Source organism: Corylus avellana, chromosome ca9, assembly GCF_901000735.1.
Source record: "Corylus avellana chromosome ca9, CavTom2PMs-1.0".
NCBI classification, from domain to species: Eukaryota; Viridiplantae; Streptophyta; class Magnoliopsida; order Fagales; family Betulaceae; genus Corylus; species Corylus avellana.
In genome coordinates, this window is record NC_081549.1 from 2,518,043 (window position 1) to 2,538,835 (window position 20,793).

Here is a 20,793-nt window from a genome sequence, read left to right on the forward strand (position 1 = left end):
TATATGCCATGTAGGGTGATTTTTCTCCAACTTACCAAAAAAAAAATGTTAATGATAAAATAACTCAAAAGTGTGCAGAGTTTGGTGTGGGGTCAATTATCAATTTTTAAAATTTGAAAGGATGTTTATAAATAAAATGACAGTTCCAGAGACATAAAATGTAATTTTCCTAGGGTACACCAACAATACCAAATGAATAACACTACTCTTTCCATCTATTTCAAGCTGATTGATGTGACGTATTTTCAATTAATGTGAAATTAGTGAAATAGATAGATAGAAAAGAATAACATTACTCACTCCAAATTCAAACGTACGAAAATGACTGAAAGAAATTTGAAATACTTTCAAATGGCTTTGAGTTTTAATCAATAATTCTGCATTTCTCAAGTTTCGAGGTTCTACCAAAGTCATCATCTCAACCATTATCACTGCCTCATCCCAACATCAAAAATTATTTTAAAGTGTTTCATCACTGAATAACTCAATAACCAATCAAATTTCAGTATATAAATTTTTTCTATTGTTGATATCCAAGAAATCAACTACTATTAGGTCTAAGAGAGGCAAGCTTTGGAGCAATGATCTCTAAAAGCCCCTTTGGATTGTCTGCGTGAACCCAGTGGCCTGAATTGGGAAGCACGTGAACAGAAAACTTCCCCTCAGACCCATCTCCATCTCCTCCCCGATTGGCAAGGTTTTCAAGCTGCTGGATCACGTCTTTGTCCCACCTGTCACTGTTCTCTGCACGGACAATTGCTATATCCATACCTTTTGGTGGATGCTCCAAAAGAGACCAATAAGACTTCTCCCTACAGGATTTTTACGTTCAATGTTTATTTTATTTTAAAACGAATACCAGTAGAAGTTTTTTTCTTTTTAAGGAAGTGATTTCAAATTGATCTCTAAGAAAACCATATATTTACCTGTATGAATTGAACATTTGCACAGCACCTTCAAGATTAAATGCCCATGTCTCATGCTCTCCTGATTTCTTGAGGTTGCTGCCTATCCATTCTGACAATGACTTTGAGAACCCAAGTTCAATCATACGACTCACAAGCCACCTGAAGTCTCAGGAACAAGATTTGTTTCAAAAGAAATTCAGCTTGGTGGATTCTCTAATGGTGGCATATGACAACATTGTATATATCCCAATCTATTTTTTTTTTCTTGGATGAATGAGCATTTCATTAACCAACAAAGAATACAAGAACCCTCTAGCTAATTCAGCTAGAACTCCAGGAAACCAGCAAGTCTCCTGAACACTCCACTATACATTAAAAGAAATATCCCAATCTACTTAGTTTTTGACAATAACAAAAGAAACACTTTTCACATAGAATCTAATATGATCCTTCACAATTTAACCAGACATAAAGAAATAAGAAGCCTCCAAGGCAGATGCTTGAGTGAGGTAAGGGGTGTGAGTGTATACATGTGCGTTTGATTTGAAAAAAAAAAGCATTATCCAATGGTTGATTTGAAAAAAAAAAAATGTATGGAGATGACCAGAGACGGAAAAAAAGCGTTTCTCATATTTTATTAACAAGTAAATCAATCTTATTAAAAAGTGCAGAGAAGCACAACCCAAATACACAGGAAGTATACAATGCAACTTCAACTTCACCACTTCAGATCCAGATACTTTTTTTGATAAGTAATGTTATATATATCAAAAGCACAGAGGGGCACAACCTTAGTACACATGGAGTCTTCAAGAGAACGCCTAGAAAGAAAGACATCTAAGAAGCTAATTTTTATACTTCTAGAATGCAACTTCACCTCACACCTGCATCTGGATGTCTACCCCGTGGTGATAGTAGGCCCACTTAACCCACCAACACTATATTACCCATGCATACAAATAAGGGACATGACTCCGGTAAAGTTCCTTGGCCTAGGTTCATTAAATTCTCATACATCACCAGTACATAAAAAAAAATGGAATTTATTATTTACTAGATTTCAATTAACAAATATGTGAGCAAATGTTACAGTTAGAAATGATGACTCCAATGAGAATTTTGTGTTCAATATAGAACTCAACAAAACTTTATTACGCTTTGTTGGTGATTCAGAACTTACCAGAATATTGTGATAAAATTTGCAGTTTAGATCAAGTGTTATTATAATTCATTCCCTTGAAGCAAAAGTGAGTGTGTTGTTTAATATTCAAAAATCTTCCTTGCATTTTCCTCTTGCTTTGGAAGAACACTTGAACAACTATATTTTTTATATATAAAAATTCAATTTTACTCATCAAAAAAAAAAAAGTGTTATTATAATTCATATTTTTTTGGGTAGAATTTTGAGATGACGATCTTGATCTTCTATTCCCAATTTAAGAAAACACTTACCACTAATATGGTGATTTTTTTTTTTCTTAAAACACTTGACCTAAGGATCTAAACCTAGGTTTTGCCACAAATAGTAATACATTACAAGAGGGAAAAAAGGTTTTACTTTCGTGATGGGACTGATGAAGGTAAGCTCTGTAAGGTCTGCAACACCTTCTCAACTTCTCCATCACTGTTTTGAGGGTTCACTTCTCCAGGGACGGAGTCCAGTACCCACAGCTGTTCTGCATCAGGCAAATAGAAAATGACAAAAATATTTTCTGATGTGCAAGTAACTGAAAATTTTAAATTTTACTTGGTCACTGGCTAACCTGAACTCTTAACAGGAATCACATTGCAATGAAAAAAAGCCCCACATATATATTAATAACATAAGAAAAACTAATGAAATTTGGGAAATGATGTGTTAAGAGAAGCAAGATGGTACATTTAGAATCCAATGAGACAATCACAAATATGGATTGAAATAAAGCCGTGGGCAAGATGTCTTGCTGCTAATGAGCAAATATATACAAAAGATGGAATCTAACATTTATTAATGCCATACAGAACAATTATAATAAATGTAATCTATTTAGAACAAATGATGCAACTACAATCACAAATAATCGAACAAAATGAGGAGACTCATATTCCTATTATTGTGCAGCCATGATCTAGGGAACACTTGTACAATGACCATTGATCGGCCAGGCAAAGTTTGTCACGAACCCATGTCCGCTTGGAAAATCACTTTACAAACTTACCTACTACAAAACTATGCATAAGAACTGCAGTATGTTTGTTTTTTTTTTTTTTTTTGATAAGTAGAACTGCAGTATGTTTGTTTTAGTGGAATTACTTCATTTAATAAGTTACACTTGGGAGGAGGTCAACAATCTTAATAAGTTACACTTTGGAGGAGGTCAACAATCTCACCCCCCTTCCCCCCCACCTTTAATTAAACAAAGACAACTTATATTCTCTTGTACGGCTTGCTACAAGCTAATCAACAATGGTAAATTAATGAATGTATTTGAAACTTCTTCATCCATAATATCGAACCAAATAGCATGTGCCGTTTGATAAAACCTCCAGTTTTAGAAATATAACATGCAAAAAACTAAAAGTCTATATATATGTGCAATAACCAGACGCGAGGTTAGATTTTTCTTATTCCTTCCTTTTTTTCTTCTGTCATGGATCAGAAATTGGGGTATTCTATGTCATAGTAAAAGGGAGATATAGCCTAGCCTCATCCAAGGATGAAGTAGGTTAGCAAACCCATAGAGACACAAATACATCCAGATATTGCAAAAAGTAATTCTATGTCGGGAGCACTCTCTTGGCTAAACTGACATGCACATCAGTATGATTTATCATGTATAACAACAGAAGCGACAGACACTAAATAGCTCACCATGTTTCCAAAATTTAGATCACCAAAAGGTAAGACATGTGCCAGATACAGCCCAAATCAGCTAAACAAAGTTGAGTGCCTATTCTAACTCTCATTTGCTTTTAGATCTTGACTTATGCTAGCAACACTGCAAAGGACAGAGGGAAGACTTCTCAATACTCCCAAACCACCAAGCTTCGCATTCACATACATGTGAGTCCCACCTGTGACCTGTGGCATTACATGTGCAACCCACATGTATCTGGGTACAAAGCACAGTGCTCCAGGAGTTCTGGACATGAAGAGAGACAATGCAATTGTCCAAGTTCCCACATACATAGGGTTTTAAATTTGAAACTGATATTGCTACAATTAGATAATCATTCCCATTGCATACTTTCCACAGTTCCACAACTGCTTATAAAATTACGGAATACCTTGTATTTTATGAAGCATACAACAATTTTAACATTAAATATATGTGCACTTATATCTATGAAACTTTGGCAAAGAAAAACCTGTTTGGGCAATCCAACAGATTCACCATAGTCGCCACGAGCACAGCTCTCCGCAAACTGAAGCGCAACCTTACCGCCCATGGAGTGGCCTATAACAACATCTGGCCAAGCCCAACCTCGAGCCTTCACTAAATGAGCCAAATCATTGGCCGCATTCACCATGTCATGAGGTGGTTCTAGGCCTTTTATCTCAGCTGATCTTCCATGGTTCCTCAAATCCACAAGCACCATCCTCCATTCTATACAAACATATATAACAAAAAGGCTTCTGAAATTGAGTAAATGCGGAGAATCGGACCTTACGATGGGTTTGGTCGCTAAGAAAAAAAATCATACAAGAGAACAAAACAAAAATTCCAAAATTATGATCCAAATTGCTTCGGTTTCAGAATAAAACACTAATTTGAGTGAAAACCGAAGATTAACTAATTCCAAACAATCAACAATCTAAGATTAGATTGCGAGAGTCGAGAGAGAGAGAGAGAGAGAGAGATTACCAGAGGAAGTAGAGGAATTGGAGAGGGTGGAAGCAAGACTTCGAGAGAAAGATCTCCAATTTCTGCCAGATCCCAAGAGGCCATGAAGAACAAAGGCCGTTGAGTGGTACGGCTTCTCTGTTGAAGCTCGGACCTCTTCGTACGCTATGGTTTCCAGCGATCTTCTGCTTCCGCAATGATGATGAGGTGGACTCGGTGATTTCAGGAACCGAGTCAGGAGATGGAAACCCGTTTTGTTCCTCAGAGTTCTTGCCATTTCCACTTTGCGTTCGAGGCGTGAGTCGGAGCGACTCGGTTAGAGAAGCAGCGAGGTGCTAAATGGCCATGAGCAAGGTACAAAAAAGCTTAAAAAATTAGTGCGATGAAGAACCAGGGGTTTGGTAAACGACGACGTCTAGTCGTTTATTTTGACATTGGACAAAAAACAGTACACAACTTTATATTGACAGCTGTGGGATTTGAACCCACGCCCTTTCGGACCAGAGCCTAAATCTGGCGCCTTAGACCACTCGGCCAAACTGTCGGATGAATAATAATGTACAACAAATATTATATATTTGTCATAAACTTATTAGTTTCTTTTTTTTCTTCACCCTTTTATGCATCCATTCTTTTTTATGATTACTTTTTCCTCCATGTAATCTCGAATCTCTGGCAAAGAGTTATCTTCTAGAATAATTGAGTTTCCATGAAAACAGTATATCTCCTCACAAACTTTTCTTCTAAATTGGATTGGTAAAATTTAAATTTCTTTCAACTTAGTGTATTAACTATATTTAGAGCACACAATTCTCATATTTATTTGTTCTTAAGAATCACATACTTTAAAAATATTTTTTAATTTAATACATTAAGTTGAAATAATTTTTTCTAACTAGATTTGAAATAATTTTTTTTTTTTATCTTTTTTGATTTATTTCAGTCACTAATAAGACCTTATTACTGATGAATCTTCACACTTTGCTTCACTTCCTAATGATGATTAGAAGCCGATGTTGTTGAATTAGGATCCTCTCCATTTTATTTGAATTGAAAAATATCTAGTTAATTATAGTGTAAGAATATTTGTGTCATCTCAAAAAATAAAAAAGACAAAAATATCCCTCCACTATAATTAATCAGATAAAGATCCTGTTCCAATGTTGTTCGGCCAAGTAAAATCAGTGGAACGATGAACCGCTCACTGCAAGGGTATTGGGTGATTTTTTTGGCCCAATAACCCCAATGGGCAGTACCCATTATATAGGCCACCCACCCATATACGGGTGGACAGGTGCTCAAAACCAGCCCCCACCCGGGGCGGTTCTGGTGGCGGTCAAGAGCTGTTCTCTGCCCGTAGGATGCAACAGAAAATTCCCTCAGCACTCACACTGGGAATAGCATACAATTCGCAGGATTTGTAATCAGGAAGCAAAGAGAAGATTGTAGTAGCCGAGTAGAGAATATGTCGGCTTTTGTCTTTCAACAAAATGTTTAATTAGATTTTTATTTTTATTTTTCCTGAGGTCCTTTTAGAAGAAAATTACAATAGAAGGCCTTCAATCCTCGTCAGTCAAACGGATCTATTCGTGGGTCATGTTCGCTAGCCATCAACATCCCAGTGCACAGGCATGTCGGGCACATTACCTACATGTGAGTGCATATAATCAGCGAGTGAGTGAGAGGGGAAGAGCTTAACAGTGGCACTGCAATAGCAATCAAACGAAAACTAGGCACAACACATAGGACTCATGGATCAAGCTATAAGTTATAATTAAAAGCAGTCTTATAAGTTGACAATGCCAATTCATTTTCCATGAATAAGCTATCTCTGATCAGATTATATACCTTTCCTGCGCCAGAGCAGTTTGGACACCTCTTTGTTGTCGGCACTTGCAGAGGGCGATCAGAAGCAGTGGATACTACTGAGAGAGGATCAATGCTCAGGCATACGCCACTTGCTGAACATCGAGCACAGGCCAAATAACCTGACCATAGGACAACAGAAAATATGTTGAACCCATGAATTTGAAAGAACATAAGACAGTGCATAAAATATCCACAAACTTAAGCTATCATAATGTCAATAGATAAGATGACAATATAAAATCAATCTACTTCTGAAGATCTTGATGAAACTGTCCCACAAGCACCTGAATGCAATACCCTCGCAGCTAAAAAACAAATAAAAGAATATAACACAATCCAATCAGAAATTAATAGGCCACACTTTCTGCATTCAGCAGCAAATTAATTGGACATTGATTCATAAATATGGAAACCCCTTGGATTATGGGAGGTTTAGACAATCTTTCATATTACAGAATGAGGTCTAGCTCAATTACAAAAAGTTCATCAGTACCACACCCTTCAGCCTATCAAGTATACAATTTATATCTCAACAATTGGTGAATGAAGATGAGTGTGCTTTCAAATGCAACCATTAAGCAGGAAACTCAACTTAAATTTGATAGACAAAAGCAATTAAAATTGTTACATACCAGATGAATGTATTAATAATTAAAACGTTCATTAGTACCATACCAGTTCCATAGCAATATTTGCATCTTTTCTTTTCTTGTTGCTCCACATTGTTAGCTTCAATTAACATCAGAGCTGAAATGACACCCACAGCCCCGCCCGAAAAAGATGCCACAATGGGATCAACCTGGCTGATTTGAGAAAAATTGAACAAGTGCAATTTAGAGCACTAATTAAGAAGATGTGTAGTTCGTCAACGCCAAAATTTTGGTTGCTTTAGAATTCAGAATAAAAAAAAGGAGAAATGCAACTCGAAGTGAATACCTTAACTGCAAAGGCAAATGCATGCTGCGTATAAAATCTTCATATGAGGTGCCACCTAAACCTAATTTTAGCTCCAGCTGCCATGAAAAAAATGTAGACATTTAACGCACATCATGGTTAAGCATTGAAAGAACGTATACACACTTATGATCTGATAATAAAAACCCCAAATTCCAGAGAACTATAAGAAAATATAGATGTAATCACCACCAGTGTGATCAGAAACACCTAATATCTAAGTTATTGGGAATTTTAACAGGTGCGGAACTGAATATTACAGCTCCATAACACACACACACACACACACACACACACACACACATACAAGAGAAGAAAAAAAAAACAGTTACTGACGTTAGACAATAGAAATTGACACTTTCTTATTATTGTAAAAGTGAATGACAAATCAAATAGCTACTCTTATAAACTTACTGTTGGAGCAATAAGGCCCCCAAATGCGATTATCCCAGCTATAAATGACAAGCTAGTCAAGTACAGCTGCTTCAACGTCTTTGGTGTCTAGTTCAAAAGGAAATGCACAATGTTAGCCTCACATAAAAATAAAAATAAAAATAAACGATAAATGCTCTAATGATACAGATCTCAGAAGAGAATAAGAATTTAAGAGACTAAAAATAAAGAGAGCAGAGTATGAGGACATGCTATTCCCGTACACAGGCTTAGAGGATATTTCAGAAATGCATAATTAGGATTAAATAAATGATGCATTTGCTGTGCTAAATATCAATAATTACAGGATTCTAACCATCTTTTCCATCAACTTTTTTCATTGGCATTTTCCTCTCTACATCTTCCATAAAATGAAGAACCCCAAGTACAGGCTTGGCAACTATAGACATGCTTTCTTAGGTGAATATCCAAATCTTCTTGCAACAATCATTTCAAAACTCACCACATGAGGGAGGAAAGGAATAGATGACGTCATTTCGGGCATCTCATTGGCTTCTTCCTCGCTGCTTTCATCAATACCTTTCACACCCTTGATCCGCTCTTGCACCCGTAATCTCCTTACCTATACAAGTTCCAGCTAAAACATTTACGTAAATCCATAAAAAAATGCTACTTAACCACAGAAAGTGCAACAATGTACAGAAAAATTTCAAAGGAATTAGGCTCTGCCAGATTAATATACATTTGGGACTGACTCTAAGAAATTTAACAAACTTCACCTCTTCCATGAGGAGAAAGATCTTATTGCGTCTACTTCTTATGTTATTTTGAATTTCCCGCAGCTGCATCTGAACAAAATCCTGGACAGTTTCCGGTCCTTCTATGATGCAAAAGTTGCTAAAAAAGTTGAAAAAAATAACCACAAAAATTGAATGAGATTCATAGCATTTTCTTTCATGCATACGGAAAATAAGTATTTACTCTCAGACGGTACCGGTCCTTATAAATTAGGCGGACTACTTCAGCTTTATATAATTCAATCTCTTTCATACAAATTCATTAGGAAAATTCAATTCTGTTACAGAAACAAGCTAGGAGCATTCTTATAGTTTATTTTATCTTAAATTCATCCCTAAATGCTGTCATAGTGTCATGCTTGTTTTTCCGACATTTTCTCGGCAACCAAACTGAAATACACAAAAATTTGAATAAAAATTATAAAATTCAAAGCAAACAAACAAACTAAAAAAAACCTCGGGATGTTATCGCTAAAGGCGTCCTTCGAAGAAGAAGAAGAAGAACAGACGATTCGCGGGCGTGTGGAGGTGCCTTTGAAGAAAGCGAAACGTTTCGCGTTTTCATTGAAAGAGGTACAAAAAATTAGGGTTTTAGAGGAATCGAGCTTAGGAGGAGAGGTTGGTGAGAGGAAATGAGAGCGGAGAGAGAGAGTAGACATTGTCTCTATCCTTCGCTCATTCCAAAATTGCAGACAGAGAGAGAGTAGACGTGGTTTAGTGGGAAACGAAGGAAAAGGATGAGGGGGAATCTAAGGGCTGCTCGATATATCCAACGATAAGTGTGATGCCACGTGTTTCATGTCAACTGCTTTGTAGCGCGAGATTGTTCCTTTACCGTTGACGGTTGCCATCCCAGTGTTGTTAGCTACTGTTGTAAAAGAGAGCAGGGAATTGGGCTTTTCGGCCTCGTTCAGTTCGCTTTTAGTTGGGCTTAGCCTACCAAAAAAATGATACCCGCAAGGGTTTTTGCATATTTTAATTGATTCATGGTCTAAAATAAATTATTTAGAGAATGGTCTAACATTCATCCAACAACATTATGAACATGACACTCATAATCAAGTATTGGATATTTTTTTATTTAATAAGAATTAATCTAAAAGTTAATTTAGAGTGACACATCAGTATTGTTAAATGAATGTTGAATAGATTTATAGTATTTAACATTAATTTATTAAAAAAAACTTCTTCTAATGCGATTTAATATTCATCTATTCCAGTTTGAAGGAAACATTGTCGCTATACGAGCATTTTGCTAGCATTATACGGAGGCGAAACCATTTACAAATCACAATAAGGTAGGCTCAATTGAACTATTTCAATTTCATTTTTGAGAGGAGACGAAAAGATTATTATTACATCATTCAACTTACATGGTCAAGGATTATTTCCCTCTTCACAAACCATTGCAACAAATTACAAATATAATGATATTAGAGTAATGCTAGAAACTACACTTTTATTCTATCACTATTTTACTGTGTTGATGCTATAATGTCAATCAGCCCTTGAACTCATTCTTGTAAATTTAAGGGACTAATTGACGATGTCATGTAATTGTTGTATTGTATAATAAAAATGTGATTTTAACGTTATTCTATAAAACTATCATGAGAAACAACAAGAGAAACAACAACACAACAACTAAAGGAGAAAACCAACTGTCAAATCCCCCATATTCATCATATTGATCGTCTTCCCACTCCAAGGCTGCCTCTTTAGTGTACTTCCTTCCCGGAGCTCTGATTGCACCATTTCCTCCTTCAGCTGATCTGATATGAGACAAAATGTGAGGAAAAACCTTCTTATCTGACTCGTCACCAATCAAAAGGTCAGAATGCCCAAAACCCTCCACAACAACTCTCTCATGTCTAAAGCCAGGCTGGTGTAACTTCATATACTTGTTAGCAAGAAATGAAGTCTTTGGAGTCACAAGGAGACTCCGCCCGCCTGAAATATAAAGCGTAGGGAGCGCCATTCTCTCATGATGGATCAAATATTTGTTGTTGCCATTACTGTCTACAATGAAACCGGCTTTGCATATTTTTCTGATGTGGGGAAATGCTGCCATGGGAAGCCTTGTCAAAGTGCTTTCTTTGCTTAACCAGTAGTGCATGCTGGGGCTTACATTTCCATGCCAGAATGCGCTTCCAAATATACCAGCAAAAACCTCACACTCATTGCAGGTGCATCTCTCATACCTTGGTATCAAACAGGCAATAAATTTCAAGAGCCGATGTCGGAAACTGCACTTTGATGTTTCCAACAGAGGCAGGATATTGTTCTTGCCTAGGATAACCATGGAAAGCTGCACGTTGAATTGAAACACCTTCTTGAGCTCAAGGAGAAAGAGATCTTGAGAAATTATTCTAAATTAGAGAAAGAGGGGTTACCGGGACCAGAGGAAGCCACATTTTGAACATTGATGAAGCATTAAGCTTGAAGAACATCGAAGAATTGGTGCAAGACAGGGAAGCTATATGGGTTGCAGAGACATGCCCCCCCATGAGAGCTATGTGTATGGCTAAGCCTCCAACACAATGTGCAACTACATGTATTGTTGTATGCTGCCCATGCAATTCAAGGATCTTATTAATTGCTGCAAAAGAAAAGGCATTGGGTGAGTGAAAAACTAACAATTGATAAAATGGCTTATATATGTATGATTTTGGTTTCTTTTACCAGCTGGGACATCAAATCTTCCAATATCTTCAATTGTGAAGTCCTTTGAAGGATTCAAAGGGTGCAACCTTGGTTGCAGTAGCCATGTTTCATGCCCTTCTTCTAGTAAAGTTCTGACTAAATCATTTGGTTCTGTTGGCAACCAGTAACTCTCAGCAGAATGACCATTAAGAAGGAGAACTGGATTTAGTTGTTTTGGTCCTTCAAGCCTTGATGGAATTTGGGTGCATTTCCATTGCCTGCAACTGATAAAAAATCCATCTTCTGCATGATATACAAAGGACAATAGATTAGAAACTCAAGTAGAAAAGGAAATAGAAAGAACAAACATCTTAAATGAATATCCGTAAGTACGTTTAAGCTCAATGTAGCTTTTGTTTCTGGATGTTTATAAGCATTGACTCTCTAGCTAAAGACTACATTGAATGCAATCATACTATTGAATATACACATGTGAGCGTAGAAAGGTTTGAATCCCACATTGGAAAGATATCATGATTATTATAGCGTAGACTTAACATACTCTTAAACAAGGGAATTAGATTCCTGATACCTGTTTGTATTTCATGGAGGGTGCTGCTTGGATAAGGTTTAACATATGAATCTGATAGGGTGAAGTCCTTGTGACTCCCTCGTGGTATCTGTAAAAAATAGGTTCTTAGGAAAGTGTGCAATAGATGACGTATGAACCTCCCTCTCTCGTTTCCTTCAAGGCTTAAGATGCTCTTCAAAAGCTGTACCATGGAGATACAGAGCTCGCCTCTTAGATTCACCGTGTCTTCCCTTGAATTGTTCTCAACAACTTTTTTAAATGTCACATGCAGAGTTGTTGTCTCCCTCCAAGCATATAATCCAAGGAGATAAGGATTCATTATCTTCCTTCCCTCAAGAATATATCTGCATGAACTTGAACTTCATTAGTTCTCTAATATCAGAAAAGAAAATATTGATGAGGAAATGTTATCATAAGTACCTTGAACCAGAAGAAGCAGCAAGGAGAAGCTGATAATGCATATACTGTGTGTAAGGAGTTCTGCATTCTACTTTACACAAATTTATTTCCCCATCTATAATATGTAATTTATCCTTCTCAATGGCTATAAATTCCACATATCCACCAACTCTCCCTCTTAAAAGAGGATGAAATTCTTTGACACCCAATTTCCCCTTCTGATCTTGAGAGTTCATCTTCACTTTCAGATAGGCTTTGCAAGGCATACCCCCTACATAACCCTCCATGGTTTCATTAAAAGTGACCGTTGATCTCCAATCACTCTCTATATTCTTATCAGAGATGGAATGTGGATTTTGATCAACAGCTTTAACAGGAATTTCAATACCCTCATTGCTCTTGTACGTGAGAACATCCCTCACAAGGTGCCTACTTGCGTACTCAGCCACAGTTGCAATTGTAAGAGATGGATTTATGCCAACAGAGCAGGGGATTAAAGAAGCATCACAGACATAGAGGCCAGCGTGTACAGTGGCTGGACCTTCTGGGTCAAAAACCTGACCACTTGGGTTACAAACACCACATGAAAAGTCAGATGATGCATTGCAACCACCTAAAAGATGAACTGATGTGCTTCGGTACCTTGACATGAAAAGTATCCCTCCTAATTTCTTAGTGAGTTTCTGAAAGGCATTGATTTTCCTTGGGAGTAAAGGATCGTGAGGTGGACTAAAGCAGATTCTATTCTTGTCCTTATCAAATGTAATTTTCCCATCACTCTCATCATATCCCATTGCATTAAGAACCATGGCTTGGTTTGCTTTAAAACCTGTCATGTGTTTTATCTTGTCAATTATCCCATGAAAGAACCAGGATCCAGCTGGCCAACCATAAGTTGCGATCCCTTTGAACAGCAGGTAAGGATAAGCTGTTGGAAGTACACCACTCTGATATAACAACAGAAAAAAAGGGTAAATGTTGGGCGAATCCTTAATGATACAGAGTTTTTATCCTTATATGTTCAAATGTATATCTATGTATGCAGGCATGTTTGGATACTTTTAAGACTATGTTTATAGAAAATTTCAGGTGAAAATACATTTAACCTCCCTTAAGTTGTACCACTTTTTATATCTGGCTTCCAATATTTAAAAAGTAGCAATCGACATTTTAAAATTTCAATCATTGACAAATTTGCCCTTCCGTTAAATTTGTTGTGACAGAAAATGACTCATGTGCATTGTACATGGATGTAGTCTCCAAAATGCCCATAAGAGGGGTCAAGTACTACGAAAAATAAAAACTACCAAAAAAAAAAAAAAAAGTAAGTAAAATACAAAATTTTGGAAAAAAGAAAAATAAAAAGAGTTACAGAAGCTACTCTGTGGGCCCTTTGGGGGTGTTCGAAGCCACTCCCATTTGGCTGAGGGAGCCACCCCCCATTAGTTCGAAACGTATAGCTATGAGGATAATTCGCTACCTTAAACACTTTATGAGTGGTTTCGCCCAGCCCATTTGGCCATTTGAAGGTGGCTAAACCAACCCCATTTCTGCCAAATGAGATTGGTTCAACCACCCCTATTCTAGCCAAATGGGGGTGGCTCGATCACCTCTGCGGCCACCTACACTTGACCATCGTAGGGGCATTTTGGACAATTCAAGGGATAAAAAAGTCACTTGCAATGTACACTTGCAATGTATGTAATTGACTTTTCACCAGGAAAAATAAAAAAGGTTAACGGAAGCGCAAACTTACCAACGGTTGAAACTTAGAAGAGTCAATTGACACTTTTTAAATATCAGAGGCCCAATCCAAAAAAATGGTTCAACTTTCACGAGAATATTAATAGTATTTAACCCAAAACTTCAAGTTCAAAGACCTATAGATATAAGAGCAAAATTGAACAATTTGAACTAGTTCCACAATTTTAGATGGAGAGAAGTTTGGAGACCTGGATTGTGAATCCCAATGAAGATGTATAAGATGAAGAGATGGATGGCCCTGGCCTTTCTTGAAATGGTATCTTTGAGAGTTGCTTTCCCTTTAATCCGTAAGCACTCAAGGGTGCTTGGCTTCCAGCAAGATAAGCCACATTATTCCCATTACAGCTGAATCCAGATCCAAGTGCATCTGAAAGTTTCAATCCTCTCATTTGTGACCGGAAAAGTATCTCACTTGTCCCTAAAACTCCCCCTATAGGAAAACAAAGAAAGATGTTTCCAACTTGTTAAACTGTTTTTCTTTTTCTTTTTTAAAACAAAATTTATAAAAAGGTACCTGAGAGGACTACATAATCAGCAGTTATGCAGTCAATCTCATTCAAGTAAACACGCCATCTTCTTCTCTTTCTCTCAATTTTGCCTTCTTCTCGGCAAATTTCATATGGATTTTTAATCACATACTGAACCTCACACTCTGTTTTAACATGACATCCTGCCTGCATCACAAAAAAATTTCCACAGAAAAACTAAGATCCAAATATGAATAAGAAACTGTTGGACATATGCAATCCGGGGTCAGTGGCAGAACCAGAACTTTGAGTGAGGGGGGATGAGACTGTTTTTAAAAATTAATTGAGAGGAAAGAAATTAATCTTTCAGGGACTACCTCATAAAAAATATATTTTTTAATTGATGTTTTAAAATTTTTTGGGGACTCAAGCTCCCGGGCCTTGTGCTAGGTCTGCCCTTGAGAGAAACTTATTTCATAAGTAGTAACAGAGAGAGAGAAATATTTTCCACATAAAACTTGTGCAGTGTGAAAGAGAAATATTTTCTCTCTTAATTAGCCATTTTACTACAATGGGTAGGGAAAGAAAATACAAGAAGTCTTTGTTATTGCATTTCTTTTCACACACCTGTGCAGTGTGAAAAGAAATGTGATTTTATTGTTATTTATTTGATTTTTCAATATTTGCACTTGGTTTGTGCAGTGTGAAAAGTCAAAAGCTACTTTATCATAAACTAAGAAATGATTTGACTTAAGAATAAACCTCAACATGCCTTAAATATGGCATTATTATTCCTAGAAACTTTCCTGGCCTAGGAAAATGAACATGATATATAGTTTGGCAGTAAATGATCATAGAAAATATGCCTGGATTGCCGAATGTATATAGTTTTTGTCAGTAGAACTTTTGGCATTATAAGGACACCCAGCAAGACAGTTTCCACAGGCTAAGCAGCTACCAACTCTTTGAGGCTCCATTGAGTTGGATGCAGGCTCTTCAAGACCAAAATTCATGCTTAGCTGCAATGGAGTCTCAAAACTGTTTTCAATCTGTCCATCACCTAATATTTCTCCCACGACTTTGGTGACAGGAAACTTGACAGGAACACTTTGTATTCTCAGCATGCTTGCAGCAGAAGCTTCACAATTTTCCCAATCCCTTTCCCATTCCTTTGGCCACTTGGGATTCCTTCTGGCTCGAACTGGGGTTGGCATCATCACTCCTGCATTCACAAGTGAACCTCCTCCAAGCCCACATGCCACTACTGCTAGAGAATCATTTTGTTCGTGTACCTATATTTTCATCAAACAAATTCATGTATATATAAGCATGTTTTAATCGGGTTTTCATGTGTTTTTGGTGATTAGACAGCGGATTCATTATATTTTTCTTCATGAGTTGTTCATTTCAATAAACATATAGAAGGTTATGTACGAGTCAAGTTCAATTTGTGGACCTTCGGCTCTGATACATATTAAATCACCAGTTATCTCAAAAGTTGATTGAAAGAGATAAATTTAATCAATACTTTTAACACAAATATCTAAACACTAAAACGTTATGGTACAGCAACCTTCTCTTCTTCATGTTTATGTTTGATTTCCAAACATAGGAAAATAAATTAAGGGAAAGTAACCTGGAATAAAGCATCTTTTGGACCAAAGCCGACACCCAAGTTCTGTTTCTCCATTCTCACAGCGGACATGATCTTGAAGGTGTCAGTTGGAAAATCCTGAGCTTCCCATCTCCGGCCTTTCTCAACCAAACATACCTTTATTCCGGCCATTGACATGCGACATGCAGCAACAGAACCACCATATCCAGACCCCACGACAACAGCATCGTAACCTCCTCCTTCTCCTTCACCAACCCTTCCCATGAATTCTGCCTGTTTCTTCATGATCTTTGTTTGAAATCCCAGCTCAAAGATTTTCAGGGACCAAGGAATGTTGCACACGTGTCACAGATGGCGCCGTATTAATTTGCTCCGAGGGAGGAGGGGCAAGAGAAAAAGAAATGGTGATCACTGATCACGGTGTTCTCACTTCCTTGCATGCCCACAAAGAGTGCATTTATAATGCCTATCTCCCGAGACTTTGAATTTCTCAAGTCAACATACGTGGGCTGCATGATTTTTTCCTATTACTTCAATTTTGTAGCTGCTGATAAATATTTGGCTGCGAGAAGATCTTCCTAGAATCTATAGTAACTTAATTAAGACCGCAAGTACTAATGTCAAATTTTCTCCTTTTTTTTATTTTTGCTCAGTTGCGCACGTATCTAGGCACGGATCGATGGAGACTGCAGTTTTGGCACTTAGAGAATATATATACATATATATATATCACTCGATGGCCCTCTTATATATATATATATATACACATTTGGGAAAGAGGTAGTAGGAGTCCGAAGAAAAACTGTAAGTATAGCTCCATGGCTTGACCGGCAAGCCATATAAGTCATTCCAGGTCGACGGGCTCGAGTTTTCTACAGACCCTGCATGTGAATGACTCCTTCGGACAAGAGAATTCTACCGTTAACCACTCATTCATCATTTACCATTATTTTCAAGAAAAATAATAATGGCACAACTTTGGTAGATTTTTTTTTTTTATTTAGTCAATTTAAAAAAAAATAATAAAAAATAAAAAGAAATTTCTTAAGCAATAACATCTTATGTGGTCCTTTTTTTATTTCGTATTTTTTTATATAAAAAAAAAATGGTCTTTTTGTCATAATAATGACCATTTTTATAAAGAAAGTTATCTTCTTTTTTTCAAGCAATAACATCCTATGTGGTCCTTATATATATATATATATATATGGTCTTTTTCTTCATAATAATGACCAATTTTATGAAGAAAAAAAAAATCATTTTTTTTTAAAAAAAATACCAAATAAAAAAAGGACCACATAAGATGTTATTGTTTTAGATTTTTTTTAAATTATTATTTTTTTGTTTTTAAAAAAATAAAAAAATAAGAATTGTGTCAAAAAGTTGTGTCTTTATCATTCCCGGCCTCTATTTCAACTCATTCATTCACAACACTTGGTCTATATGGCCCTGTTTGTCAAGGGCCCTGGAACGGTACTATTCCAGGGCCGGTACTGTAGACTTTTTTTGGGAATAAGTGTTTGAATGGTTTTAGTGAAAATGTTTTGTAGGGAAAAGTGAAAAAATATATTTTATATGGAAAAATGTAAAAAATTTGTTTTGTAGTGATTTTTTTATTTAAATAATAATAATAAAAATGATTATGTGGTATAAAAAGTAGAGATGTTAATTAATTTTTGAATGAAAAGTTTTTTTTTTTAGGGATTGAGGGAGGCCCTGGAACGTTAGGGCCATTGCAAACACACCCTATATATATATATATATATATAGTGCTTGTGGACTGCAAGTATTCTAGTCGAGGAATAGGCTTATTATTCGTAGGTTGACTGTGAAATTTTGAATGCATGCATGACTACCAACGTAATTCTCCTGAAATATATATATATATATATATATATAGCTTCTAGTATTCTAGTCGAGGAATAGACTTATTATTCGTAGGTTGACTGTGAAATTTTGAATGCATGACTACCAACGTAATTCTCCTGAAATTTTCGATCGAATTCTATGGAACTGTAAAATTTCAACCCGTATTCTCTTCCTGCAACCATCTTGGAAATTTCCTTTTAGTGGATGATTGACGAGGGCAATGGCAAAGGTTTGATTGTTATGTTTGCGAAGGAAAATTGAGCGGAAACAATACTCGATGAAATTATTAATGTGATTTTAAGGCATGTATGAATAGTATAAAAATTTTCACCCGTATGCTTTTCTTGCAACCATCTTGGAATTTGTCTTTAGTGGATGATATTTGATGAGGCCAATGGCGAAGATTTGATTATTAATTATGTTTGTGGAGAAAAATTGAAAGGAGCGTTTACCAACATTAAACACTATCTTTAATGTGATAATTGTCCACATCCTAAAGAGTTTGTTGTCAAGTTATAAACAATTTGCCTGATACAACAAAGTCACCAACTACATACAACAATTTTAAAATTTAATTTTCAAAGTTTCTCTACAAAATTGTGTATTTGACTACAAGAAAATTCAATTATGAAATTCATAAAATAAATGCTCTATTTATAGACTTTGGAAGGACGGTTTAGAGGAAATTTTCTTCAACCCAATTTAATAAATTTCAAGTGTCCTCTAACATTTGAGAGACACATATTTTTTTTAATATTCTTAACCATCATTTATTACTCTCCTACTAACCTAAGAACCTAAATATACTTTGGTTTGGGGTAGCCGAGCCGAACTAATATATATATATATACATTTGGGAAAGAGGTAGCAGGAGTCCGAAGAAAAAGTATAGCTCCATGGCTTGGCCGGCAAGCCATAAAAGTCATTCCAGGTTTACGGGCTCGAGTTTTCTACAGACCCTGCTTGTGAATGACTCCTTCGGACAAGAGAATGCTACCATTACCCACAAATTCATCATTTTCCATTATTTTCAAGAAAAATGATAAAGGCATAATTTTGGTACAATTTTTTTTTTTTTTATGCGGTCATTTAAAAAAAATAATAATAAAAAAATTTCTTAAGCAAAAAATCCTATATGGTCCTTTTTTTTATTTCGTTTTTTTTTTTTATATATATAAAAAATTGTATTTTTCTTCATAATAATGACCATTTTTATGAAGAAAAATATCATTTTTTTTTAAGCAATAACATCCTATGTGGTCTTTTATTATGTAAAAAAAAAATAATGATCTTTTCTTCATACTAATGACCAATTTTATGAAGAAAAATATCATCTTTTTTTTAAAAAAAAAAAAAAAAAATAGCAAATAAAAAAAGGACCACATAAGAATACTTCTTGCAGCCTCACCAAATCTATTTTTTGGTTATTTTGGTGAAGCAATTTAACCAAAATGGCTTAAACGTACACTTTTCAGCCTTACCACTATAACAACAAAAAATAGTGAGGTGAACAGTACTCACCAAACTAAAAATTCTAGTTTTTTTTTTTTAAACAAAAAAAAAAAATTTCCAAAGTTGATATGGGAGTGGAAATAAGCCGACGTTACTAAAAAATCCAAAATCAATCATGAAAAACATTATCTTCTTCCTATAGAAATTAAAACTAAGAAAATGAAGGAAATATTACAAATTTCTAAAAATATTACCTTAGAATAAGACAAATATTCTTAAAATAAACCTTTAACAAACATTCAAAAATATAAAAGTTAAAGAAAAAATAAACAAATCTTTGAAAAATAATATTTAAATGAGATGGTGAAAGTTGATTGTTAAAGTAGTGAGACTACTATGGGTGTTTTAAAAAGGTAAGTTATTAAAATAACTAAAATTGTATTTTTGGTTATTTTGGTGAATAAAATTTGATAGGGCTGCTAAGAATGCTCTAAGATGTTATTGCTTTAGAATTTTTTTTTCATTTTTTATTTTGTTTTAAAAAAAATAAAAAAATTGTATCAAAGTTGTGTCTTTATGATTCCCCAGGCTCTATTCTCAACTCATTCATTCACAACACTTGGTCAAAATATAATATATATAGCTTCTAGGGCTTGTGGACAGCAAGTCGAGGAATAGACTTATTATTTTATATATATATATAGGATGACTGAAATTTTGAATGCATGACTGCCAGTCTACCCACGTAATTCCCCTGAAATTTTCGATCGAATCCTACGGATTACGGAACTGTAAATTTTCAACACGTATTCTTTTCCTGCAACCATCTTGGAAATTTCCTTTTAGTGGATGATTGACGAGGGAAATGGCAAAGGTTTGATTGTTATCTTTGGGGAGTAATTCCTTGAGAGAAAGGGATGATCACCGGTCTATTTTGGACTGAAAAATATTCAGTTAAATAATAAGATTGTATTTCAAAAATTTTAATGCCCTAAATAAGACATTTGTCACATTACTAAAATAATAATAAAATATCATTTATAATTAAAAAACTAAATAATCAAAAACTAAAGGGTGGCTGGCCACCCCATCGCCACCTGAAGCCACCCCATGGCCCTTAAGGGGTGGCCAAGCCACACCCAATGGCCAAAAAAAAAAAAAAATTTGATCTAGGGTAGCTGGCCACCCCATTTTTCCCTAAAGGGTGGCCGGCCACCCCATGGCCATTGGGGGTGGTCCGGTCACCC

General features: G+C 35.7%; 4 protein-coding genes and 1 non-coding gene across 5 annotated transcripts in view; all 5 read right to left on the reverse strand.

Moving 5' to 3' along the window:
• Positions 1–326: 326 nt before the first annotated feature.
• Positions 327–5,135, reverse strand: LOC132162525 (uncharacterized). Its single transcript, XM_059572760.1, has 5 exons — positions 4,754–5,135; positions 4,257–4,495; positions 2,467–2,579; positions 927–1,067; positions 327–812 (listed from the first exon to the last, which is right to left on the reverse strand). The coding sequence occupies exons 1-5, from the start codon at positions 5,007–5,009 to the stop codon at positions 542–544; spliced, it is 1,020 nt and encodes a 339-aa protein (XP_059428743.1). The 5' UTR covers positions 5,010–5,135; the 3' UTR covers positions 327–541.
• A 61-nt stretch (positions 5,136–5,196) lies between these two features.
• TRNAL-UAG (transfer RNA leucine (anticodon UAG)) lies at positions 5,197–5,276 on the reverse strand. The gene has a single exon. It is a non-coding gene; the product is annotated as a tRNA-Leu (tRNA).
• An 818-nt stretch (positions 5,277–6,094) lies between these two features.
• Positions 6,095–9,473, reverse strand: LOC132192108 (protein ORANGE-LIKE, chloroplastic). The gene is made up of 8 exons (XM_059607325.1): positions 9,202–9,473; positions 8,728–8,845; positions 8,451–8,570; positions 7,970–8,056; positions 7,538–7,614; positions 7,277–7,404; positions 6,581–6,720; positions 6,095–6,379 (listed from the first exon to the last, which is right to left on the reverse strand). The coding sequence occupies exons 1-8, from the start codon at positions 9,402–9,404 to the stop codon at positions 6,302–6,304; spliced, it is 951 nt and encodes a 316-aa protein (XP_059463308.1). The 5' UTR covers positions 9,405–9,473; the 3' UTR covers positions 6,095–6,301.
• A 667-nt stretch (positions 9,474–10,140) lies between these two features.
• On the reverse strand, positions 10,141–13,188 carry LOC132191696 (uncharacterized). The gene is made up of 5 exons (XM_059606787.1): positions 12,401–13,188; positions 11,981–12,324; positions 11,428–11,691; positions 11,139–11,344; positions 10,141–11,053 (listed from the first exon to the last, which is right to left on the reverse strand). The coding sequence occupies exons 1-5, from the start codon at positions 13,186–13,188 to the stop codon at positions 10,343–10,345; spliced, it is 2,313 nt and encodes a 770-aa protein (XP_059462770.1). The 3' UTR covers positions 10,141–10,342.
• A 1,455-nt stretch (positions 13,189–14,643) lies between these two features.
• LOC132191697 (uncharacterized) overlaps positions 14,644–20,793 on the reverse strand; it is an 8,911-nt gene continuing 2,761 nt past the window's right edge. Inside the window, exons 6-8 of the mRNA XM_059606788.1 lie at positions 16,247–16,513; positions 15,477–15,902; positions 14,644–14,817 (exon numbers count right to left, since the gene is read on the reverse strand). Of these exons, the coding sequence (XP_059462771.1) occupies positions 14,644–14,817; positions 15,477–15,902; positions 16,247–16,513 (867 nt within the window). The remainder of the gene's footprint in view (positions 14,818–15,476; positions 15,903–16,246; positions 16,514–20,793) is intronic.